Consider the following 26,609-nt stretch of genomic DNA (forward strand, 5'->3'; position numbering starts at 1 on the left):
GACAAAGCACTTATTATTGTTGCTCTTTTATTTATTCCCAAACTTTCCACGTGTGTATAATCTTTAATACAAAAATGCGTATAAATAGTTGTATATTATGATTTTCTTTCCGGTTATACAAGCGCGTGTATAGGCCCTAATTATATCGCTACGATTTATAAATGTTTATGGTATATATATAACTTCGGCGTGCAATATTTGCACGCAATTAACAATTTGAATGCAATCGAAATGGATCATGGGTCGAAACAATATGCGAATATCTTATAAAATGTCAAGTAAATATCATTTAAAATGCATAAAATTATGTAAATATATAAAATACATAGTAATTGGGTGCTTTAAAATATACACAATAATAATTATTTTTATGAAATTATATTCTAGTCGCTTTATACAAATATCCTTTTGCATTCGATTGATTTATTTCTAGCTCGACATTATAGTTGAAAGGCAGAGCCAAACGATCACTCAAAGGCACAATTAACAGACAATATTGAATTAAATTAATTATATTATAAGCAATGCCTATCTCTACCACTTTGCTGAGCTCATTTTGCTTGCCCTGGAATTGCGGCCTTAAGAATATATATCATATATGTATTAATGGTATTATGGATCTATTTACAAGTGCGTTTATCGTTCGAGTTTACGGATGAATGGTAGTGCTGCGAATCTTAATGATTAGAAGTGATCCACCTTGACGGACACGGTGTGTGCGGCGGCATTGCTGGGCAGATCGATGTTGTCCCACTCGGTGTGCAGGTTCTTCTCGCTATCGGTCGCTTTGAGGGCCAATCCCAGTGATGCAGTTCGTCCGGCACAGTGGGGAATATTAAGTGTAACCGGCACCAGGAACTCAAGGCCCTGCGGCCCACACATGACCAGCGGTGACAGCATTGTCTCACCTGCGATGGCAAATAATTTGATTATTAGTAGGCGATCTGGTTAATTTCTTGGGGTTTATCAAATGCAATTAGAGTTGTGTGTAATAGAGTGTGAAAATTCGTGTAGGATTAAAGGAAGTGTAAGTGGGCACAGACATAGACTTTGTTGGCTTGGAAACATAAACAATTGCATTCGGGAAAGTTTCAATAAGTTTCGGTTGAGATAGTTTTTCAAAGTTTATGAAAGTTGTAATAAAAATTAGTATTTAGGATAATTTATAAATAATAATAATTGCTTTAAAATCCAATACAAAATCGGAGGTAGTTGCTATATATTTAATGGGTCTCTAGATAATATAACATGCTGAAAAAAGGGTACAAAAAGTATAAATGAAGGTTTTAATAAATGTAAATGAAGTTACATGCAAGAAGCCATATCTACAGGTTAGTATTTTCAACATCAAAGGCTGCAAATAAGTATTAAATACAACTAATCACCAGCCACCATTTAGAAAAGCTTAAACACGTAACATAAAACAACTAAATAAAGAAAAAAACGAAATAAATGCTGTAATAAAAATCAAAATCAAAGACAGTAGACACGTGTTTTTGGCAAGTGGTTGGTGGTAGTAGCGGTTTTTTTTTTTTTTTTTTTTGGTGGATGGATTGGATACAATACGGAGTAGAGTGTGTGTTTTGTGTTTAGAGGGGGACCAACCATTTTCCATGTCCAGCGGAGGACCTCCGACGGCTTGTCCCATTCGCGGATCGCTGACGGTGAAGTAGATCTCCTGTCGCACGCCCGGCGGAATTGCTCCGGGTGGAATTTGCAGCGAGACGTGCCACAGTTTGTCCGCCAAAGTGCCACCATTGGAGTCGAAGAATCCCCGGGAAGTGCTTGGTTCACGCGGCAGTGTGGGGAAGGGTCCATTGACGGGAGCAGGAGCATTATTCACGGGTCCGGCGATGGGCAGTGACATGCTGCTGCTGAACGGAGTACTGGTGGCATTGGGAGGACCCACTGGCAAGCTGGCCTGCGATGTGTACTGGGTTTCGATGGAGGTGCAACTATCGCCGATTGGGGAACTTGGTGGCGGAGCTGTTCGCTTCAGGATATTCGAGATGTGGAAGGGCGCTCTGCCGGATCGCGGTGTTAGGGGCACCAGAGCTGGTGGCGGTGCCAAGGGGGAGACCTGATCTGCTGCCTCGAATACATCATCCGATACATTTTGTGTTTCACTGGCCAGCATTCCCTCATTATGCTGATTGTTTTCAATGGCAGTGGGATGCTCTGTTTGTTCCGCAGAGCTCGAAGGATCAGCATCATCCTCCTGATCCTGATCCGGATCCTGTATAACCTCCTCATCATCATCCACCTCATCCTGAACCAAAGGAGCCCTGGCGGGATTTTCTATCACCGTATCCGAGGATTTTTGCAGATCCGAACGACTTAAAGTCGAGTCCTCCACTTGCTCCTCCGGCTGAGCATTGATCTCCACCTGAATCTGCTCTGTTTTGCCCTCTTTTTCCTTCTTCTCATCGGTTTCATTTTCCCTGGACTGGAGGATACTCTCCTCTCTGGTTTCGTAGATGGGCGCCGGTCTGCCCATGTCCCTTTTGGACACATAAATCGGTTCCGCCATGCTGTCCAGGGCTTCGCGCCGCGTCTGATAGATCTGATCCCTGAGCTGAGCTTTGGCCTCCCGCCGACTCTGGTAGATGGCCTCGGGATTCGAGGTCTCCGACTGGCTGCTGCTGCTCTGGGGACTGAACTCCCGCTCCATATCGCGCTTGCCCTGGCTAATCCTCTCCTGCATTTCGCGTTTCGATTGGTACAGATGATTCCGTTGCATTTCTCGCTGCATTTCACGACGCGATTGGTAGAGGGGTTCCTCCTCGGTTTGCTCATTGGCCGCTCCCGGATAGAATCGTCTGCGGGTCATCACCTCGGAACTGGGCGCCCTTCGCTGATCGGGCAGCATGTAGGCTCCGTTGCGCGTCTGATAGATCTCCTGGGGATCTTGTTCGTAGCCGGGACTTATTATGGGTCTTCTGGGCGGATTTCCAGGATTTCCTGGATTTCCTCCACGATCTGCTGTGGTGGTGCTGTGACGTCGCACTATTCTCCTTCCATTTCTGCCACCAGAAGCTGCAGCTGCCTCCGCTTGCCTTCTTTCGAGATCAATGCAGGCTCGGTTGGCATAGAGATCGTATTGGTCATAGCCGTAACCATTGTCCTGGGGATGCGGCATTCGTGGCACTGTGTTGCCTATATTGCCATAGATGTCCTCACCCTCCAGATTCTGGTAGGTACTGTTCATCATCTCCTGCTGCTGTGGGGCATAGTGACCACCTCTTTGGTAGTAGACATCCTGCGGATGGGGCTGCATCATGCCTTGGCCACCATGGGAACGCTCCTCAAAGCCAGCCGGGTAGGTGGGATACTCATCCGGATAGTAGGGTCTTTGCACACCCCTCTCCAACATCGATTGCTGGCGTCGCAAGCCCTTGGGTTTCCTTTCCGGCTCCACCATGCTATTCATCCTTCTCAGTGGCCTAGTACTCTTGAGCAGGGCGTTCTTTAAGGCCACCAGTGGACTCTTCAACACTGATTTCTTTTTCTTATGAGGTGGCAGTGGCGGTGGAACCATCTCCATGCCATGATCATCGTAATACTGCTGCTGCTGCTGGGGATGCTGAGAAGGATATTGCTGACGTGGCTGGCTATGTCCCCTAGAGGTTCCATAGTGGCCATAATAATTGGGATCTTGGGCGGGAGGCGGTCGCTCGTGGGGATAACGTGGAGCTGAGCGGGATCGCTGCATGGGATGGTGCCCGTGGGCAGGATGCGCGGAAGGCGGTGGCATGGCATAGTAATCATCGTAACGCTCGTCGTACGGCTCCATCTCGCTAAAGATTCATTACATTCGGAATTCGGAATTGTTGTGTGTGATTAGCAAGGGTTTTTTTTTAAAGGTTTCGATTGCTGTAATTTTCGGGAAATCAACTCAAGGGATATTTTGTGTAAAGTATTAAAAAATCGAAACCGAATATGATCTTATACAAAGTGTCACAGAAACTTAAAGATTTTTGTAAGTTGGTTTAATTTTTTTTTTATTTAATTGGTAGGACTTTGCCACATAGTATTTTATTCTTTAGCTTTTCAAATGAGTTGGTTTGATTTTGTTTTCAAATTAATTGCTGAATAGAATTGGAAAGACTTTTTTCTTTAGCTTTTTAAAAGGGATGTGAAAGAGCAAACCCTGTGACACCAAAATTGTTCACTCGGTAAATATTGTCTTCAACAGAATCTTTCGCATATCATTATTTAAATGTAAAAGATTTCCAAATTCAAAAACCCTGACTCAGACGCATTCTATTCCTGCAAAACTTTCGCTAAAGACACACAAGAAGCGCACATATAAAATATATCCATATAAAAATATTAAATACTTTGCAAATTAACCAAAACTGTAGAGAAAAATTAATACCAGTTACCATTGTTGTTAGTTATTATTTTATTAAAAAAGTTGAGTTTACCCAAAACCATAGTTAGATTCAAGATTAACTTTTAAATACCCGAAAAATCAGCTAAAAGCATGATCATAAAATGTATAATTAACAGTACGAGATTGAGTTTAAGAGTAGAGAAATGTGGATACGAATCTGTACTGCATAGTAAAATGGCAAGTATAAGTTAACCCGAAAAATGTTTTATTTTCGTTTTCATATTTTATGTGCGAGAAGCGCTCAACTTTTTACAACGTTTTTGGTTTTATTTTTCAAAATTTTGTTAAACTTTAATTTATGGTTTGGTTAATAATTTTGGTTATTGCAAAATACAATAATTATTAAATTTATGGAATATATGCGATTTGTTTTTCGTTGTTGTGCGTTTTTTCGTGAAATTTTTGCATCGAATAATTTGTAATGACCAGCAACCGTATGAAAGTATGAATAGATTGGCATAATGATTGATTGATTGATTGACTGATTGTTTGGCTGACTGATTGACTGAATGTTTGAACGAGTATTGTGAAGTACAAAAATGGCATTTAACAAGAATATAAAACATTTTTCGTTAACACAAATGTTGAAAGTTGAGGGGGGAATCAAAGAATTGTTTTTCGTGTATGTGTTTTCTTATTTTTTGTTTGTTTTTCTTTTTTAAGGAATATATCCTTTAGGAGGGACAATGGATCTATCAGAGGGGTGACTAAATTGAGGACTACGGGTATCTGACATTAACTTACCTCATGTTGTGATGGTGCCCAGCTGCTGCGCCGATTTGCGGTTTACGATAAAGCTCGAAGGCCGAACCACGCTGCTCCCGACTCCCAGCCAAATCCAAAGCATGACGTTCGGGCGTGTGGGGCGGAAGGTTTCCTATGAATAACATTAGTTTTTTATTAAAGAAATGTTTAAATTATTATACTAATTATAATTACTTTGGAATTGTTCTAAAATATTTATATATTTAATATTCAAGAGGTTGGAACTAAGTTTAAAAAATCAAGTCAGTCACATGATATGACTAGAACATGATAATTTAGAAACCCTTTACTTTTCTTTTATTGCTATTCCTAGATTTTCAACAAAGATTGATTGATTAAGGGACTTAATTGAGTGAAATAAAACTTTCTTATCATTCTTTAATAATTGTTTATTTTGTCCTATTTGAACAAACATAGAAATAAAGGGTTTGCCTGCACACTTTATAGAAATTTTTAGCAAAATTAATATTTTAAAATGCATTTCTTATTGAATAACAAGAGGAATTAAAAATACTTTTTAGATATTTAAGCAAGTGATTTTGAAAGCCGTCCCATAATTCCTTCTAAATATTTTACAGATATCCTACCAATTGGCGGTGGCATGCCGCGATGTGGTGCAATATAGGGTCCTGTGCCGCTGCCTCCATTGTAATGGTGACTATTGCCATTGTAGCCATTTGCTGGGGGATAGGGTTGGGGAGGTGGTGCCTGTCCATAGTTGCCATTACTGCCTCCGTAGGTGGGTTGCTGCTGCTGCTGCTGCGGCGGCGGTGGTTGCATGTGTCCATTGCTGGGTGAACCAGGGGTAGTCTGCTGACCATAATGATGATGCGAAGGCGTTGGCGGATAGTAGAAGCCATTGGGGGAACGTGGCGAACCAGAGTCCTGCAAGGGGGTTTCACAAATTAGCTTTTAAGTAGGGGAAATCCATCATCCATAGCTATAACTTACCCCATTCTCCCAAGGAGTGGTGCCACCACTACCACTGCTGCCACCACTTTGTATCGGTGGCCTATAGTTTTTGGGTTTTGGTGGCGGCACTGGCTTAAACGGTCCACTGCCATTGCTGCTGGGCGTCCCGCTGCCATTCATCTGGTTTTGGCCATTGCTCACATTCGGCGGTGGAACCACTCCATGTGGCGCCGTCTTCGGCAGCTTGGTGTAATCCGCTTGGGTTACGGAGTTGTTGCGACTGTTTTTCATGTGGTTGTGGATTTTTTGGGGTCGAGTGATATATTTGCATTATGGGTGGTTTTGGGCGTAAGAGTATGTGTGTTTTTTTGGGACAAACAGTTGATGATGGCGAGCACAAAACATAAGCAAGAAAGAGAAAAAATTGTATGTAAATATAAGGACATGTGTGATAATAATATGATAAATATTTATTGGGCTTAGACGGCATACAAAAAACTGGGTCGTTCAGGTGTGAATATCGTTTATTGCACTTTGGTTTTGGGATTCTCAAAAAAGTTTCCTATTTACATGGTTGGATTGGAAATCAAAACAAATTATGAAAAACTTTAACGGGTAAGGAGATGCCAAAGGTCTGAAACCACAACAAAATTTAACTCATACAAGACAATTCGATTAAATTGATTTTTAAATCAAATGGAATGTTGTTTTATAGTTCCAAAGAACGATAATTAAACGTAATTTTTTTTTGGTATATAAATCAAGGATTTGTCTAGTGCATTTTCGCATTAAAAAATTAGTGTTTAATCTATAAAGTAAGTTCGTTTTTCGTTTTCGTTGCTTAGACGAGCGTATCATAGGCTGAGGCACTGGACAGCAGTGCTGGCGGTGGCAGTGGTGCCATCAGGGCATGCAGACGGGGTGCAGGGATCGGTCGACGATCGAAACCTCCAGTGGAGAGGCGCAGGAGCTGCTGCTGGGTCAGCTGAAGGCCGCAGGACATGGGTAGGGGCAATTGCAGTTGCAGGGGCAAGGACGAGGACGAGGGCGCAGGTGAGAGCGAGTGCATCAAATGCAAGTGCTGCAAATGGGGCGCATGGAGATGATAGCGTCTAATGGACCAGGGACACATACATATTTTCAATTTTTATATATTTAGAAAAGATACAAAAGAATATTTACGACACAGTCGACAAATGCATGCGAGTGAGTTGAAAAAAGAACGACGGCGCAGGAGAAAGAGAAAGTAAATAGTTTCATTTTGTTTATTTTTGACTCAGCAACGCGATATGTACAATTTGTGGTGGTTAGCCTAAACAATGGATATGGTTTTTTGGGGTCATACCTGTATTTTCCGTAATCCGTTTTGGTCTCCACCAAAGGCTTACGCGGGCTGTTTTCCAGACCCAGATTGGAAGGACGTTGTGGTGTGCCATTGCGTGGATCTAAAAATATATTTTCATAAGTGATTAATTAAAAAAATAATTTTTAAATATTAAACTAGGATTTTTTTTATATATATTTGCTTTAATAATTTGTAGCATGACAAACTTGGAAACTTAAAAAAATGAAATAAATCAGATACCTTTTCAATAAAGAACATATTTTTATATTTCTTAATATAAAGTATTATATTTTGATTTCCCTTAATTTAAAATGTAGGTATTATTTATAGGATTTAAAATATTACTTACCAATATTACGGGACGCATTCATTTCATGATAGTGCGGCCTGCCTGGACTGCTCTGTCGATTTAGGTCGTTGGGTCCGCCGAAACTGCGATGATCGTGCGGTGTACGGCCGTAGTCATGCTGCTGACCCACGGGCGGCAAGGGGCGACCACTGAAATAATTTAGAAAATATATATAAAAATAAAATATTTTAACATTAAAATGTTTTGAACAAACTCACCTTGCATTTGGCACTGATTTGAGATCGTCGGGCGCATTGGGACCCAGTCGGCCCAGGTTCTGCATGGCCATTTGTGTATTGTTGTACGAATCGTAGCTGGATACACTGTCGTAGGTGGATGCACCTCCTCCTCCCGGTCCATTGGCTTTCAGTTGGGCATTCAAACGAGCCTGCCGCTCCAAGGAGGCATGAGTTTGCTGCTGCTGCTGCTGTTGCTGCTGGCGATCCAGGGATTCAGTTGCTACAGAACCGACCAGAGCATTCCGGGTGATGTACTCCGCCTGGACATCGTCCTGCACCACGGCCTTGCCAAATAGCCGCTCCTGGGCGCTTCGTCCCAGGGTTCCGTTTCGAGATGACGATCCAGAGGTGTTCAGCGGCATATCGCCCGGCTTGGACTGGCGATCGATTCGGGGCGGCAGATCGGGGGCATTAATACCGTACAGGGACTGCGGCCTGACTGCCGCCGGATCTCCTCCGCCGCCGGATTGCTGAGCCTGCGGTGGCACATTGGTGCCGTAGATGCTGTACTTGCTGGAGTCCATGGTCTGGCGGCGATTGGGATTCGCGGGGACACCATGGTCGTAGGGTACCTGCACAGGTGCATTGCAAGGGGCCGTGAGTGGGTGGCGAAATAGATTAGCACACTGGTTAAGCTGGTCAACAAAATGAAGATTTTATCTAGGAGCTATCATTGGAAAATTGGGTTTTAAAAGGTTTGTAATCCCTTTTTATTAGTGCGTATTATTTAAAATATTTATTAAACTGATGGTATTTTATCAAGTACTTTATTTTGAAAAAGAAGGCAAACATTTCAAGTATTACTAATATTATAAAATTGACATAATTCCAAAATGCCTTATCGTTTGTTTTTGAGCCTAACTTTTTTAGACTTCAAAAAACCCTTTTCAAATCTCCAATAATTACTGCAATATCTAAATTTGGTTGACCATGGTTATTTTAATGAATTTAATTAGGGCGCTTGAAAACCTCTTTAGTTTTGATATGTTTTTTATTTGTTTTAGTGGAAGCGCATGCTAAGTTGGTTTCTTAGTTTAAGTTTGTTTGGTTTGATTGGTTTTTCGACCTCTTACCGTATATGGAGGTGGTAGTCCTTCACCAATTATGTCTCTATCCCTATCCAAGTTATCCTGATTAGTGGCAATCGATGGATCTGAGCTGGCTTTAACCAACTGCGGCAAATTGCCAAGCGACAATGATGCGGATGGGCCCGGACTCAGTTCCAAATCGGATTCGGGACTTGATGCATACGAGAGTCGGGAGGTGGTCATGGGGAATAGGAAATCGTCGGAAAGGGATTCTACGGGCTGGGGTTTGGTGTTTGGTATTTGGTATTTGGCGGATTCGGATTCGGTTCATGGTTAGGCGCAATTTGTTGGGCAAGAGTTAATTGAATTTTAGCGGTAGTTTCGTTGATTTTCGAGTGTCAAACAATTTAGCGCGTTGAGAGCAACCAACATTTGTTTTGTTTTTGATAATAAAATAAAACGCAAGAACAGCAACAAGAAACGTTTATGAAACATTAAAAAACATGATTGATTGATTGATTCGATTCGATTGATTGAACGACGTTCGATTGCGAAGCATTTGGATACGTAATGTGTGGACGAACACAAGATATTTGGTATTTTGAATATATATTTTGTAGTTTGATTTTGGTTTTTAGTTTTGGACGAGGACAATTTGATTAATTTGGTGGTGTTTGATATCGTTTTAATATATGCATCGGGTTTTACGGGTGATTAAGCGGGAAATGACCATGATGATGTATATTTGGTTTTTGTTTTTGGTATGTAAATAAAAGAAACAAATGAAACGAAAAACATTTAGTTAGCAACTTTATAAAAATATTGGCAAAAATTTGTATGGTGATTTTTGCGTATATACTTAAGCCTAAATATGTATGTCAAATATTTTTCAGAATTTCTGCTTGATATATTGATAGTGAGTTGGATAGGATTTGGGAAATTGTCATTCTTATGGGGGGGTTGAGAAAGTGGAAATGTTTGAAGAAATGCAGAGTTTAAAACTCTTGAGAAATAAATATTTAATATTCCCCTCCAGAGAATGACAATTTCTTACTTTTGGTTCGGGTCATATGATATTCATGATCTCTCTACATGCTTTTAGCTTCACAATTACACACATTTATATGTACATGTTAAACGAATAGCGGTCTACACACAATATTATTGCTCTTGATCATGCTACATGAGGAGTTTTGGGGGCTTATGAATAATTTAGTACAAACAACTACATGCGATAATTACACAGAACAGAAAGGGTTGGATAACGATATTCAGTTGAAAAGTCTTGTGCCCCAAGGGGAATGATTTTCAGTAATCCAATAAGATCAGATCTCATTCTCTGGACCTCTTTTCAACTAAATTAACACCGATTCTCATGCAATGCATTCGTTACTTTGGCCAACATTGTTGTTGGAATCAGCATTATGAACATGGCCATTATGGTTATTAATATTATTATTGTTGTTGCTGTTGCTGTTGTTGTGGTTGCTGCTGCTGCTAGTACTACAATTATTGTTGTTCAAGCTACTTGAGTTATTTAAACTGGCAATTTGATTGCTGAGATTATTGAAGGCCAGTGTAAAGCTACCCTCATCCGCCAAAGTGCCATCGCTGCTGTCATGATCATTACAATTATTACTATTATGGCTCAATCCATTGCCATTGATATTGCCCAGAAGATTGCTAAGTGATCCCGAGGAGGAGTAACTGGTTCTGCCCATCTGACCATTGCCCATCAATCGCTGCTGTGGCTTGGCCATCGGTGCCCTTTTGACTGCATTTGCATTTGCATCTGTTAGATGCTGCAGTTGCTGCTGCTCCAGATTGCTATTCTTGCTCTTGGCCAAATCCTGTTGCTGAGTTGGCAACAGGTTCAGACTGGAATCGAAGAGATTCTTCTGCAGCAGCAACTCGTGGTAGTAGTAGGGCGTGGTCCTACGCTCCACAGGGGCATTGGTTCGCCATCCATAGCGGCTGACTGCAGCTGGTGGTCCGGGCTGAAAGCCCCTTGAGCTGTTCGAGTGATTCGTACTGCCACCATTCGAATTCGAGGTCAAATAGCTCTGACTCATTAGATTCGGCTGTGAACTGTGGTACTGGGAGTCTGTGAGGACATGATCATCCAGTGGCATTGTGGGAGCGGGATCTACGGGCGGTGCCAGGCCACTGGGCATCGACGAAGCGGGCTTTATGATGGGCACCATATTGTAGGACAGCTGATCTCGCGGCTTCTCCGCCAAACTCTGGCTGTGGGCGTAACCCACGGGCGGTGGGCGTGGCGGCGGAGGGGTGTGACTTTGGATCATTGTATAGGATTTATTGGGATTCTGATTCTGATTCTGATTTAGATTAAGATTTAGATTCAGATTCTGCGAGTAGCGTGGCACTGAGGTCGATGAAATGGGGCGGCAGCAGGCGAATTTGCATGGCTGGGCAATGTAGGGGGGGAATAACATTTCGGTGGGGGAATCGGGGAACTGTTAATATTGTTTATTTTTTTACGATTTGTTGACAACAATCATGGGCATGTTTGTATGTGTGTGTGTGTGTGTTTTTTGTATTTAAAAAATAAACAAATAAGAAAAAGTTTCGAAAGTAAAAATTAGAATATTTACCATAACCATTTGTAGAAATTATAGAGTTATAGTTATAGGGGATTTAAAATTAGTTAAAGGATCAGTATGATAAATAAGTATTACTAAAGTTAGGAGATTTACTAGGCTGGGATATCACTGATTTAATTAAAACTGTACTTAACAAACTTTTATGTAGTATAAGTTACAAACAAATCATTCCGTTTTTCTAGGTTGTCTAAATTTTGAATGTATATATTTGTAGTTATTAGTGTTGATATACTAATTGACCTGTAGTCGTGCTAATAATATTTAGTTTGGTCGTAAGGGCAAATGAAAACAAAACTGGTTTTGTATTTATTCTAAAAAAGCATTCTAAGAGTAATTTAAGTATTTAAAGTTTAACATTGTATTCATTTTGGTGAATATATAAAAGAATTGTGGACTATTTTTTGTTGACTGACTAATATTTAAATTGACTTTGAGTATTATATTATTTATTTTTTTTAATATATTTTTTTTATATATTTATTTATATTTTTTATATATTAATCCTTCCTATAAGGTATTAATATATTTTATTTTGTTATGAAAACTCTAACTTCCCATCACCTATTTGGACAGTTAGGACATCGTTAAGTTAGAGATTACGCAGTTATCAAATGGAGTCACGACATCCACAAGATGCTTTGGGTTTTAATCAGACCTATGGACTAACTACATTGGACAACACGCAGACAACAACTATGGATGGAATTGAATTGAACCCGGACTAGAAAGAAGACTCACCTTGGACTCGGACATCCAGACTGCGCCGCTCTGCTGCAGATCGATCGAATCGCGCAACTTTCGGTACCAGGACTCCTCGTCGCTCAACGCGATCTGGGTGCTAAATATATGGGACCAGACGCGCTCCAGTTTCTGGCACTGCTCCAGCAGCTTCTTGGAGCTCTTGTGGGCCGCCTTCGGAAGTCCGTGACGGAGCTGCTTGATCACATGCTTGCTGTCCGTCTTCAGGAAGATCACCACCGGATAAAACTGGGCATAGTTGAGGCGATCCACCGCATTCGGTGTGATGTCCAGCAGGGCGTGCTTTCCACGATCCATCACATCGCGTATATTCGAGAGTCTCACAATGCGGCACTTTCCACTAGTCCCAGCCGACTTGTCGTCATCCTGCAGAGGAGTCGAGAACTTGTCGGGAAAATCCTTGGCCAATCGTTCGCGAGCCAGGTCGGAAACGGGTCCGAAGAGCACTACGGGTCGCACAAAACCGGGATGGCGCAGTACCACACGCTCGTAGGCGGGGAATTTGGAAATGCTATCGGAGAAGACCACATCGTCCCAGTTTTCGCGGGACAAACTCTTGGAGCGACGGTGCGTGGAACTGTGGGTTGGAAAACAATAGTTTATTTAAGGTTTATATGGGTAAAAGACTATTTAAACTCACCGTCGTCGCCGGAAGAAGTTACCCCTCGATTCGTTGGCATTCATCTCCTTCTTGGTGGCATTGAACTGAGCAGTGGCCAGTTCCTCGGCCCTCGACTTGTTCGGTATTACGCCGCGCTGCATCTCCTGATGACCCCGACCGATCTTGAGCACCTGCCAGGATCCCACAACACCATTGTGCAGCGTATCGATCACCCGGAAGACATCGCCCGCCTTGAAGGCCATCTCGCCTTTGGAGGGATTGTCGCAGTGGAAGTGGGTCTTGATGTGGAAGGAGTCGCCACGCTGGTTGGTCACCACCTCGTCGTACTCCTCCTTGCAGTACTGCACAATCAGATCGATGCGATCCTGCAGGCTGAGCAGGAAGAGCACAGCCTCCTCGCGGGTCACTCCGTTCATGTCCATGTCGTTGACTTTGAGAATCTTATCGCCGGGCATAAGGCCCTGCAGTGAGGCCGGAGATCCTGGTTGTACGGCAGTCACAAAGATGCCGGCTTCGTTGCCGCCGGTCAAGCGGATGCCCACACTTCCCTCCTTCTGGAAGGAAATGAATCTCGGTTCGGCGCTCTGCCGTTCTTCGTAGAGTTGTCTTCGCGAACTGTAGAAATCCTCTTGGGCGGCGCCGCCACTCGATCCCCTTGGAGGCGGTGGACGCGGTGGCTCATCGGTGGCTCCACTCCTGCCCCTGGTCGGGGTCACAGGTCTGTCCAGCTGTTGCAGCGACACCCCATCCATTATGGGTCCTCGCGAGCGTCCGCGTGGTGTGAGATTACTCTTCTCCTCGTTCAGTCCATTGCCATTCATGTTCGGACCATTGGAGGTGCGAGTGGGCGGTTGCACGTACAGATTCTGCGAGGAGTAACTGGCTCCACCCGGCAAATAGGGATCCTCGAGATTGTTGTTACTGCCACTGCAACCGGATACCTGAGGCTGATGACTGCCGTATATATTCGCGGCCGCCTGATGGCTGGTCGAATTGTTCAGATTCAGTTGGCTAACAGCCGCCTGGTTGGTAATATCACGCAGAACCACTAGATTCAGTCGCTCCTTGCAGCCGTCGATGATCTTTTTCGCCTCCTTAAGACTCATAGTGTCCCCACAATTGGTGTTGTGAATGCGTGTGATGATGTCACCCTCTTGTAGACTATAGCCATTGGCATTTAGTTGCTCGCGCGCCTTGGAGGAGATCTCCTTGACGAACAGTCGACAGCCGAGAACCACTCCATAGTCGTCCTTCTTTCCGCCCTTCGTTAGGGTCACCTTGATGGGCTGGCCACCGCTGGCATTCTGCACCAGGGACGAGTTCAGGGAGTTGGGTTGGCTCAGATTCGTCATGGGCGTTGGGGCCACTACGCCACTTCCATTGGCCACCAGACCCACTGAACTCAGGCTGTGCGAATGCTGATGCTGCACTGCACCACCGGGATTAATGGGATTCAGGGGCACGCGTCGTTTGACCACCAGTTGGACCGTGTTGCCACTATCCCTGAGCACCTGCACCGCCGTCGCATACTCCACGTTCTCCAGGGAAACGCCATTCACCGATATTATGCGATCGTTGACTCTGCAAATAGGGAAAATTATGGGTTTAGTTCCAGGCGCACTCGAGTTTAAAATGGATCACTTGGCTTGGTCTAGTAATTGTCGGGTAGCTCGTAAACCCTGCCTTAATGACCGAATCGTGACCAAACTAGAAAAGTACAGGTTTCTTTTTATATGCAGGTCATTAGAAACGACCTTGTCCATTTCAACAAAGTCATTAGACCTGCAGCCATGATAAAGGAGAATATTTTTGGGACTGCTCGAATTAAGAGATACCCAGAGAGATTTTTATTTGATTAATACTTATAAGTAGAAAATAGTTTAAAGAAAAAAACTATATACTACTTTGGTTTTGTGACCTCTAATAATATAGCATCCATCCATTATAAAAAATAACTATCATATCAGCTACGGCATAATTAACGACGCAATCATATTGACCTACATAAAATAATAGAAAATTAAGTAAATAAGGTTATCAACTTGCAGCCGCAAAATTATAATCAAGATATTGTTTAATCAAGTTGGTCAATATCACAGCGTTACTCAATGTCATTTTAAAGAACAGGGTATCAAAAAAGAATTAATACAGTAGCACACATGAAATGGAAAACACCTCCAGCTGCAAATACAATTTGTTTCGGATCATTGAGTGCAATGCGATCGGGCAGGTAGAGATCAGACTTCTCAGTCTCAATCCCACAGCAACGCGAAGTGAAATCAGGTTAGACTTGGATTGAAGACATACGCTAATAAACAGGCAATTGTCTGAGTTCTTCTGCATGACTAGACTACAAGTAATATGGCCAAGAGTCGAGTGTCGAGAATCGAGAGCCAAGACCTCTGCTAAGCGGCTTCCGTGGTTTTCTGTGGAATATCTCTGGCGGTACTTTGTTTGTTTGTCCAGACCTGAACAATTACGGTCCGTTCTTGGAACGGAACACAGAAGTGGAGGAATGAAAAGTAAAAATGTAATAGTTAATAGTAAATAGCACATGACGAATTAACGACAAGAATGTTATACTTTAGATACAGATACAATAAGTGTGTGCTGTTGCTCTCGTCGCGGCAGACAAAGTGGTTAATGATTGAAATTATGTTGCATGTCTAAGGCGAAACATATCCATAATTAAGTTGTCTACGAGTGCAGAAAGAAGCGGCAGCCGAACCGAGCCAAACTGAGCCGCGTATACTTTCGGTCTGCCAATGGAACCATTGAGTCTCGCCGGAGCGGCTTAACAATTAAGCCGGCCAAAAATGCGGAAAATGCGGCATGGAATGGCATAAGTTGGGTTGGGAAAACCAACTTAGGTACTCACAAAAAAAATGCTTACACTAAGTACAAGCTTTAAATTTATAATGAATTTGTCTGGAGAATGTACTATATTTTGTTTCATTCGTATAGGGTTTAAATACTTGTTAAGAAACAATTTGATTTTGATATATTGAAATATGAAATTATAAAAATAAAGCTGAACTGGTAATCAAAAACCCCAACAGAAAGTAAGGATTAGTACATTTTTAGAGAGATTTTAAAATATATATTTGTCTCACAAAAGTATTTCATTCCTGTTGTATTCTTTGTGCCCGCCTATATAGGTTAATTTTACACATTTTTTCCCTTAGTGTATACTTGCTGCTAAGCTGCATAACAGTGAAACTTTGGCCATAATAAGCCCACATGCTCTCAGGCAGCTTGAAAAGACATGTGCTGGGCTGCAGCTAATTTCCACTTGTCTCCGCACACTTGGCAAATATTTTTCCAGCCCTGTCAGCGGGATTTTCCTTTTGAAATCCTCCGGCAGAATTCAGGTAAGGGACATAGTGAAAATTGTACGCTGCATGTCTGGGCCAGGGTAAATAGTTTCTTGGGAAAAAAGATTATGACAAGTTTTTAATCACTAGGGTCTGGCCAACGTTCTTGAGTCGGTCCGGTTCGGTCGCTGTCTATTGAAAAACGCTTTGGAATTTTTATTATCGACAAGAGGAACATCTCCAGCGGCAACGGCACCGCTTTGGAGCTGTCAAAGCGTTGGTTTAATTAAATATTTTTTTTGGGACCGGCTACGTGAGTTTGAAGTATTGAAGTGTGCGCATTTGGGGTTTTATTTTCTTAAAGGAGTGGGAATACAAAAAAAAAGAGAAAAAAGTTCTAAGCCCGAGATTAACGATGTCAATTGTCAGCGGGCATGTTGGGAATATATAATTCTCATTTTCGTTTGGAGAAAAATAACTAGTTCTGGGCAAATAGGAAATGCTTAGACTGCACTTTATTTCATCAGCCTGCATGGGGGCCCATTCAACATGTCGGATATATCTCAAACAACAATTAATTTCCTGCCGGATAATAATTCAAAATGCACTCAAAAGGTTTACTTTCTAAGGGGTCACTAACTTCTGTTGAGTCATCTAAAAGGTTCTTCGATACTTACTGCAATCGATCCTCGGCGGGGCCACCTTTCAGCACATCGCTAACTGCTATCGAGGGATCACCGTTGGCGAAGTGCGGATTATCACGTCCACCGGAAACGGCGATACCAAAGCCATAACCCGGAACTCGAGTCACCGCCACTGTGTGGTACTCCCAAGTGGTACGATCACCCTGCAAAAATCAGAAAACAATTGGAAAAATGTTAAAATGTTTTTTGAAAAAATTTAAAGATATTACTACAAATTTAAAGATTGTTCGAGTAAGACTAAAGACTCTGAATACTTAATTATTTTATCATAATTCGTAATCACACAGATATCTTCACCGTTTAACTTCGGTTAAAATATATGTACGTTTATTATATATTTGTACCAATCGAGTTTTAAGCGTAGAGATTTCTATAGCACTCAAGCTAGACATTTAAAATGTGTCGTTGAATTTTCGGAGTAAAAACATTTCTCGCTGCTGTCTTTGTCAATTTACTTCAATATAATTTAATTGGAATTTGTTAAGGATGGCTGCCAGACGGAAATGCACATGTGACTTCCGTTTTTCCATTATTTTTTTTACATACTCGTATATGCGACCTGTTGCCCAGGCCAAAGAACGACCCATGAACGCTCAGCCACTCGTACACAATTCAATTTTATGCACTAGAGGTTCCATCCGAAATGCGTAAAAGGGGTAGTGGTTAGTTGTAAAAATAATAATAAAAATAATGGGTGTGCATTCGCTGTGACTGAATGGGAATTATTGTGGAGTTTTCCTATTTCTGTTGTTTTTGTGACTGAGGAACCTAACACAAAGCGGAACTAAATAAAGCTGAAAACAATTTGCTAACGAAAGAATTCCGTTCGAAAACGGTATGAACAAAGTTGAATCTGAATAAATTAACGAAGGGTGTAAATCATTTGTTAAAACACAAAAGAATACGAGTTTATAGGAGAGTATAATGCAAGTTTCAGATGAACTAGAAATGTGGGATGAATGTATGTCTATTCAGTTTTTAATGACTAAAACGTCTTACTTTTCTGTTTTAATCAAGAATAATGACTAGAGGGAATTTTCTCATATCATTAAAGTTTTATTTGCTTTTGACCTTTTTTATTTAGCTTTTAGAACTAGATTGCATTTTTTCGTTTCTTAATGGTTTTTCAAAGAGATTTAAATACACTACATCAACACATTTGAAGTTGTTTAGCTGAGTAAGTTTGGTATTCAACGACTCGACTAAAATAGTGAATTAAATCACTCTGCACGCATTTCCTCACCCAATTTACCACCTGCAACTACAAAATCATTTGAGTTTGACTTCATTTACCCTCACAGCAGGTGCTGGGCGGAACCCAAATCACCCTCCATATGGGCAAATTCAATTGAGAGATCCAACTTAATCTCTCAATCATTACACAAATCCAATATACAATACAGATAAATCAATTAAAATCAAATCCCATCAAGCTGTTTCCCAATCCTGCTTGCATTCACCATGATTCACTCGACAAAAACTCCACAAAAACGATTCGAAGCTGCAATCAATTTTGAATCTGTCGTTCCGCGAGCCAGCCAATCCCCTAAAACAAAAAAATTAAAGCGAAATTTGTATGCCTGTCTCAGGTGGGCGCCAGAAATATATAATTTTAACAGACAGACGCAACACGACGCATCCAATTACAAAAACTTGGAGAAAAAAAACATTCCACGCGTGGGCTGGTATAAATAATAAACAAAATTAACTAACAAAAATACAAATTTGTGCAGTCGCGTGGGCCAGTCTGAAGTTAATAAATATTTATAAAGTTTTATGTCTGCTGCAGGTGTAGGTAAATGAGTTTGCCTTAGACTGACTTCACATCTGCCCAGAAATCTTTGGCTATGCTTGGTTTGCCTTAAATAAAAATACAACGTAGTGAGTTGAAAAGATGAAAGAAGAGATTTTTGAAAACGTTGCTGGATTTTTGACCGAGTTTATGCATTTTGATGGGGGCGGTAGAATTATAATTAACTTAATTGCAAGTGAAATTAGTTGGAAATTTAATGGTGTGCAGCCAGAGGAAGGCGTGCGTTAAAGACTTTCTTTATGCCAGATATAGCCCATAATTAATCTTGTCATGTGTGTTCCGCAAAGTTTTTTTTTCTCTTGGCCAAAGAAGTTTTCCCGATTCTAGTAACATAACCTTCGTCTAATGCTCATGCATTCATCAAATTGTTTATCTACCCGTTTTTGTGGACCCCACCCTTCTCTTTAGTCATAATTTAAGTCAAAGTCGTTTGATTTATGACCCAGTTACTACACACTCTTAATGACTTTAATTATAAGGAAAATAAGTTGTTTGCCACTGTTTTCGCTTACCACCAACATGTTGTTTGGAACATAATCCGGAAACTTCATTGTGTTTGCTTTTATTTGGTTTCGTTTGCCGCAGATAAAAATGTCTCTCATTCGAATTGCACTTTGAGCGAATCAAAGCAATTAATTTGATTATTTAATTGGCTTCGTATGACATGTTTATAGGGAGTGTAATCTCACTTGTCTGCTTTACGATATGAATGCACGTAATTTGGTAACTTGAAGCACACACAGAATATAAACAAATATTTTCAACAAATGGGAATAAATAAGAAATGCAAAATAAATACAATTCAAAAATCGAGGAATTTCGCGATAATAAAGTTCGAAGCTGATGTCACTTTCAATTGTTGTTAACACACAAATAGGTAGTTGAATATGTCTATTCAACTGTGGAAAAACCCACAAATTGAGGTAATGCTTTATAAATAAACTTTTTCTTATTTGCTGCAACTTCACGGCGTTTAGTTTCGATTTCAGTTTCAGTTTCGATCTCGATTCTTTTCAATTTTATTGGACGTAGATTTGCATATGCTAATGGTTGGCTGGCAGGCAAGAAATATCTGAACGAGGCGTCATCGACTGGCTCTCGCAGATACTTTACACTCCCATAAAGTTTTTCGGTGCAAATTAGCATGTTTTATGCACCAATACAGAGATGGCGAAAAGTATCTCATAGATACACTGTATCTCTGTTTATAGAGACATTTGCATTGTGCAAAAGGTTTCTTGCCGCCAAGAGGCAAAAGCCAATGACCACCAGCCAACTTTGCGTTTCAAATTTGGAGCGGCGTGCAACAATCGCTCGTATCTGTTGGATGCACCGAAAGTGAAATGTTCACAGCTGCGCTTCGCTGAGCATTGCGGATTGCAATTTGGACTTGGATTGTGGATTGCACTGGGCTACTGTTTCTGGTTGCCGGTTGTTTGAAAAACCCAAGTTGTTCCTTGTTGCTAGATAGGATTTTTCTTTTAATTTTACATTTTAATTAACATTTATTACTTTTTAATTTCTTTAAGGGGTGATTTCTTGCTAATATCTTTCAAATTTCACTACATATATTATCTGGATGTATCTATTAATTCATTTTTATGAACTTTTTGGTTAGTTATTCGGCATTACGTTCAAATCAGTTGATTTAGCTCACTATAACCTTTCGTAATTTATTTAGAAATGTATTTCCTTAAGTGATATTTTCCGGCTGTATCTCTTAGGTGCTTTTTCGGTTAGAATAACACCGCGCACTTGATTCAGCTGGGGCAACTTATTAACATTGGGGCTTTCGTAATGAACAAACACAACACACACAGCGTAAAAGATGGATTTTAGGTGCAGATACTCGTATCTCTCGGATACGTCGCGCCGTCGCAGTTGTCCGCTGGCGGCAACCGTTGACGTTGACGGCTTGAAACACGCTTCGAAACTGTTTTTACCTACGATTGTGGAGTCGTGGATGTGGAAGCCAAATGCCAACGCGATCCAACGAATGAAGGCGAAGCGCAAAACAAACACGAGAATAAATACCAGCGCTGGTATCTGTGAGATACAAACGTATCTGTGTGGACGGTGTTGGTGGGCACACAAGTTCCACTCTGTAAATTGAAAGGCCGGAAAGGCGAACACGAAAATGTAAACAAACCGAGAAAGAGAGCCAGACAAATAGAAAATATTTGATAAAATTGTGTATGAAAGAGATTTTCAGATTGGAGTTTCTTTTCGCAAAGTGTGGGTCGGGTCTTTACTGAATATGAGTGTGTGTGTGTTTTGGGTGTGGAACGTATCTGTGAAATAGAAACAGAGCAGTCAAGAAGGGAATATGAAAGAAAATGATCCGGTTTAATGTCTGGAACTGCTGAGGAGGATCAAAGGAGATGTGCCACATGAAACAAAGGGAAGAATTTCATCATGAATTGAAAATAAATGGGGAGAAATACAAAACTTCAAGACCCTAACAGAAAGAATAATCACTCATATGTATATGATAACCTGAAATGTTAGGAGGATATTTTTATACAAGCCAATTTAATTGAATTATAAATTGTAAATATATAAACAAAGTGCATCTTAAATACTGCCTCATTTGGTGCTATAAATCTCCATCTATTCAAAGATTTTTACATTTCTTTATCGCGCTGAAAAGTTGAAAAGTTCACAACTTGAGGAAGGCAAACTTCAATTAACTCTCTCTGCCCATCTACGAACCAATCCGAGATCATGTGCAGCCGGTCAACAATGGCATATTAATTCAATCAAGAGATCGCTTATTAAACGTTTAAACGTTTAAAGTGACAAACATGAGACCCCGGAGCTAAAGATCCACAGAGATCACTACATTACGCGACGACTGGAGTCCAGAGTGACACAAGAAAATTCCATGAATTAAATTCTACACATTAAAGTGCAAGCGATGCAGAAATTGTATTGCATTCATGAATTTTAAAGACAGCTAAAGCCAAGAAGCAGCTTTAAAGAGTGTCAGGGGTAGAGAGTTCCATATGCAGATAAACATGTATACAGTAAAAGTTCTTTAGGAGAAAACAGAAATTATATAAATACAAAAACGAGTTTTTAGAAAAGTCTATTAAGTCTATATTTTGCTTTGACTTGAATTGTAAGTACTATAATCATACATTTTCTTTCTGTTATTTAGCTTATTTTTTAAACAAGTTTGAGTTAGAGAAGCTGGACTGTACACAGTTATTCATATATGTAGATGTGTAGTAAAGTAATCCACCATCCAGACTGTCAGCAACTGAGACTGCAACTGACAGCAGTATCCCCCGCCTCCAGAATCGCGCATATTTATGCAAAATTAAAAGCAAATCAACAAGGCAGTACGATTTTCATTTGCAAGCTCCATCAGCATAGTTTTTCTCCCCCCGTCCTTTGGCCGATGGCAAAAAAAATATGTAAACGATTCTGACGCCATTGCCAATACCACAAAAGCTGCCAAACAATGGAGCCCTAGTCTGGAATTCCAATAAAGTAGAATTTCTTGTTGTCGGCGAGGGAACTTTGGTGCCAAAATAGTGGGGCAAAAACAAAAGACACTCGTCGTCTCACACTTGGTCATCAAAAAATCAACTAAAACAAAGGCAAATATTGTTGAGCTTTTTCGAGCAGAAAGATATTGAATTGCATGAGGTCAAAGAAATAACAATGGTAACCCATTGCAGATAAATAAATCATGCAAGGCCCCAGGTCAGATTCGGATCCCATCTCAATGATCGCTTTTAATTTGTTCAACACCTACCGGGATTTAAAAAGGGACTAACCCATTTCATTTTTTGGGTCTCAACGCAATTTATCAACGATTTAATGCATTTTTAATCTATTTCTAGTTCTTCTCCAGACTGTTGTACAGTCTTTTCTTTGGTCCCAGATGGGATCAGGTAGGAAAGTGAAATATTCCTAGAGGCATTTCAGGTACCAAGAAGGCAGAAAACATGTCGGGACACGACCTATGTGGATGGTATCTTGCTGCAACAAATTCCACTCGAAGAACAACAGAAAAGTGGTGGCTGCCTTCGCTCTTTGCGTTTTTTGTGTACCTCAATTGATAAACAATTGACTCTTGTGCATCACACATACAGCCACGAAAATGCAATCAGCCATGACAATTTTAATTTAAGTGCTCCCTTGATCCCCTCTCTATGTTTCCTTTGTTTTTCTTTCTCTGCAGGCGCAGGATAAAGTTTTGTATATAAAACTTGGCAGGGCGTTTTGCTTGGTCTGCCAAAAAAACTTTTTATATTTTTTTTTTGCATTTTATTCATTGAAGAGGCACGAACCAAAGTAAATAAGTTGGAAGTAAAGGATTTTTATCCAGTTTTGTTCTTGTTTAATGTTACACCCATGCAGTCTGTATTTTTTTTTAGCTGGCCAGTTTTCAGTAGGGTGGCTCACCAGATGTTGAAGTTTTGGTTTTGTTCAATGAAAAAAATATACACATGTTGGACAAATTACTCGGAATTTGCGGAATTGTCTGGCGAAATAAATGTGTGCATTATCGGATTTATTTTCAAGATAAATCAGCCGTCGAACAGGTTCATAAAATGGTTGTCAAACACTTGTTTTGGATGTTTATTAAGAATATCTCTGGAATTTCAATGAAGGCAATTAATTGGTAGTTTATCGGAATTTTAAATGATAAACTTAAACAAATTACGAACTTGTGTGTATGTATTTATTAATACTATTTTTTTAATGTCAACTTTTCCAATCGATTTTGAATTTCACAATGGATCACCATAATGTCACATTTAATGGCAATGCATGTGAGGCAGATGTGACTCTTTTCGGGAACTGTTTTCGTATGCAAGTCAGAGGTCCTTGGAACGTGTTCCTGTGCCCAAGTTGGCCACTTGTCTGTTGGGTGTTAAGCGACATCAAACAGTGCTTTTACCCTTCAACGTGTCTGTGGTTGCGCAGGATGCAGACTGTGATATTGTTGCAGGACAAGGCGCCACAGACATATCCACAACAACGACAACTGGTCGAGGTTACGTTATCCTGTCGGCCACGTAGATGACATACGACTAGTCTGTGGCGATTACCAAGGCGGAAAAAGGTCGGGGATACAGGCGGTAATGGCCACGTGACAAGGTGAGTGGAAGGACCCCACCCACTTGACATGTCGAGGCCATTTTGGCGAAGAGCTTTTCAATAACAACATTTGCATATTGCCTGCACAGCCACTGAAAAAAAGTCTTGATGTAAGTATGACTTTAAATTTTGCATTTCCCATTTTAAACGTAAGAAATTTTAATGTCAAAAAATATAAATAAATATTTTAGACCTTATTTATTTGTAAACCACATTTAATTCAACAATTTTCCTTATATTTTAAATGGTATCATAAGTGTTATATTAACAAAATTAATATTATACATTTCGTTAACAGATCTTTTAGTTTAAAAACCAAATTTCTTGCAGTGTAATGTGTCAGACTAAATTAAGCGACTGCATGTCTGTCGATTGTCCTTTGGGGGAGCATTTAACGGGTTTTATGTCGTCGCGACGTGTTAATGTTTTGCAGTCAGCTTAAAGTGCGCCAACCGAGAGGCCCAGCAAGAAATTTCAACCATATAGGCGGCAAAAAGTATCATTGCATTCATTGGATATGAAAACTTTCCAACCAAACTCAGACCACTCTCATGGGCATTTTTTTGCTTCGAAAGAATTTCTATCTGTGCCCATTTGTCGAGTGTTTTCTATTGTTTTTTATTTTTCGCTTTGTGCGTGGTACGTGCTTGAACTACAAAACTCTAGATTTCGTTTTATATATATAAATTAGGCATCCCTCCACTCACCCCTCCACCAAACTACAATTGAGTTTCCAGCAAAGTGCGTTCATGTGTTTGAGTTATGGTGCGCATGCGTGCCACTTGGAAATGGGAAATGGGAAATGGAAATGCCCTCGGGAATGCATTTGTTTCTAAAGATAGATTTTAGATGTCTAATGAAAATGACCTTAGGTAACTTATTTGGGTCAGCCGTGCAGGAAGGATTAAATGCCGGTCTATTGAATTCAAAAAATAAAGGATAGAAAGTCGCATGCCTATAACATACGCTTAAAAATTAGTAGCTAAAAGTTTAAATTTTAAATAAAATTATATATATCCTGATGATCATTAAAATAGGTAAATTAAAAACCAGAACAATACCCATGAACCATTTATTTTCAAGTACTTGCAGTTTGTACATTCAAATATATATTGAGTATATCCATTTTCAGAAGATTACCCTACTTAGTCGAAAACTTGAGCCCAGCAAAATCCTTAAAGCTTAACACTTTGTGCCCATTGTCATTATCCGCATAAAAACGTTCGAGCATCCTTTCACTTGTCAGGACGTGTTATTCTCAACACACAATGGTGCTCTATGTGCTCTTTCTATGGCCCAGAGCAAACACCTACTCCATTTTTCCACATTTTGTATGGACATGATATGTAAACAGGAAATGGGATACAACAGGATACAGGCTACGGAATACATTTTCCATGGCTCTTACATCTTGCTACTATCTCTTCGTTCCGTATGCAAAAAGTAAACACTCTGAATATGAGTGTGTAATTTTCCAAGGCAAACATGATGTGCGGGGATGTATGTAAACGAAGGAAACATGTGAAGTGCCAAAGGAACTGGAAACATGCCGACTGACACGTCTCCGGGAACAAATCATTATGTCACATTCTAATCACTGTGTGCATTGCGACTGGCAAAAGTAGAGCAAAGATGAAGTTTCCTTGAAATCCTTGCCATTGGAAAATATAACTGAGGCTGGAAAATGTGAAATGCGAAGGGAAAGCGCAGTCAATCGAATTGAAAGGAACAAACATGGATAATCAAGGAATGTAAATATGATTGCACCTTCAATCAGCTTCGTGAAATCCTATTTTGTATGCTCACAAGATTTCATTTGGGCACTTTAAATATTTTCTAGGTCCCATTAATTAAATTGAACCACCTGCTTGTTTAAGACATGTTATTTAATTTACCTAACAGAACACTCTTATTAATTGCTCATTCAAATTTAAGACAAATTCAAATGCAATTAATTTAAATGCTTTTAAAATGCCCCATGATTTTATCTGGGTTATAAGTTGCCATTTAATAGAGTATTTTTATTTATGATTTATCCACTTGGTGTCCATTCAGTAATTAAATAGCAGATATAAGTGTTCAACTCAAAACAGAGCACAAAGCCCACGCAGAAGGCTTGGCATTCAAGAGTGGAAAATCCATAATTGTTAATGTTACTTACTCGTTTGTAATATATGCAAACTATGTGGTAACCATCAACACGGCGGAAAAAAAAAGAACAACCGCAGACGATTATCGATACCCACACAATCGATTTAAGTGCAATTTGCATGGCTGCGGTGTCACTTTAGATAAACGCCACAAAAATAATTGACATCGGTTTCAGTAGTATTTCAGGGTGCAGTATTTGAAAAAAACATTTTTAATAGATAAAACTGGTTGGAGATTTTGAAGACAAAAATTGGAAACATTTGTGAGCCAATTTAAAATAATATAAGCTTCAATGTGTTCTGCTAAATCGCACTGTAATTGCACTAAGTGTGGGCCTTTGATACACCAATGATTTGTTTGGGGGACAATTAAGTGCAATCTCGTGGAATCTCGTTTCCACCAGGGGAAGTCAACTGGAAAATGTACAAAAAATTTACAAAAACTGAACCTAAATGACCCGTCCCACCAGCACC

At 40.4% G+C, this 26,609-nt stretch overlaps 1 protein-coding gene across 17 annotated transcripts in view; it reads right to left on the reverse strand.

The window, feature by feature from the left end:
- Window positions 1–10: 10 nt before the first annotated feature.
- LOC108143816 (tight junction protein ZO-1) overlaps window positions 11–26,609 on the reverse strand; it is a 90,549-nt gene continuing 63,950 nt past the window's right edge. For 4 of the 17 annotated variants that reach the window (XM_017268338.2, XM_017268340.2, XM_017268341.2 and 1 more), the window contains 12 exons: window positions 17,031–17,200; window positions 13,058–14,620; window positions 12,397–12,994; window positions 9,080–9,313; window positions 7,986–8,578; window positions 7,768–7,916; window positions 7,419–7,518; window positions 6,113–6,353; window positions 5,749–6,046; window positions 5,141–5,273; window positions 1,606–3,797; window positions 11–908 (listed from right to left, as the gene is read on the reverse strand). In XM_017268338.2, the coding sequence (XP_017123827.1) occupies window positions 685–908; window positions 1,606–3,797; window positions 5,141–5,273; window positions 5,749–6,046; window positions 6,113–6,353; window positions 7,419–7,518; window positions 7,768–7,916; window positions 7,986–8,578; window positions 9,080–9,313; window positions 12,397–12,994; window positions 13,058–14,620; window positions 17,031–17,200 (6,495 nt within the window). In that variant the 3' untranslated portion in view covers window positions 11–684. Of the gene's footprint in view, window positions 909–1,605; window positions 3,798–5,136; window positions 5,274–5,748; window positions 6,047–6,112; window positions 6,354–6,579; window positions 7,186–7,418; window positions 7,519–7,767; window positions 7,917–7,985; window positions 8,579–9,079; window positions 11,512–12,396; window positions 12,995–13,057; window positions 14,621–17,030; window positions 17,201–19,382; window positions 20,608–20,688; window positions 20,800–26,609 lie in introns of those variants that run through there. The other 13 variants (XM_017268349.2, XM_017268350.2, XM_017268354.2 and 10 more) reach the window with 10 other exon arrangements.

This window comes from Drosophila elegans, unplaced genomic scaffold (genome assembly GCF_018152505.1).
Source record: "Drosophila elegans isolate 14027-0461.03 unplaced genomic scaffold, ASM1815250v1 contig_468, whole genome shotgun sequence".
NCBI lineage: Eukaryota > Metazoa > Arthropoda > Insecta > Diptera > Drosophilidae > Drosophila > Drosophila elegans.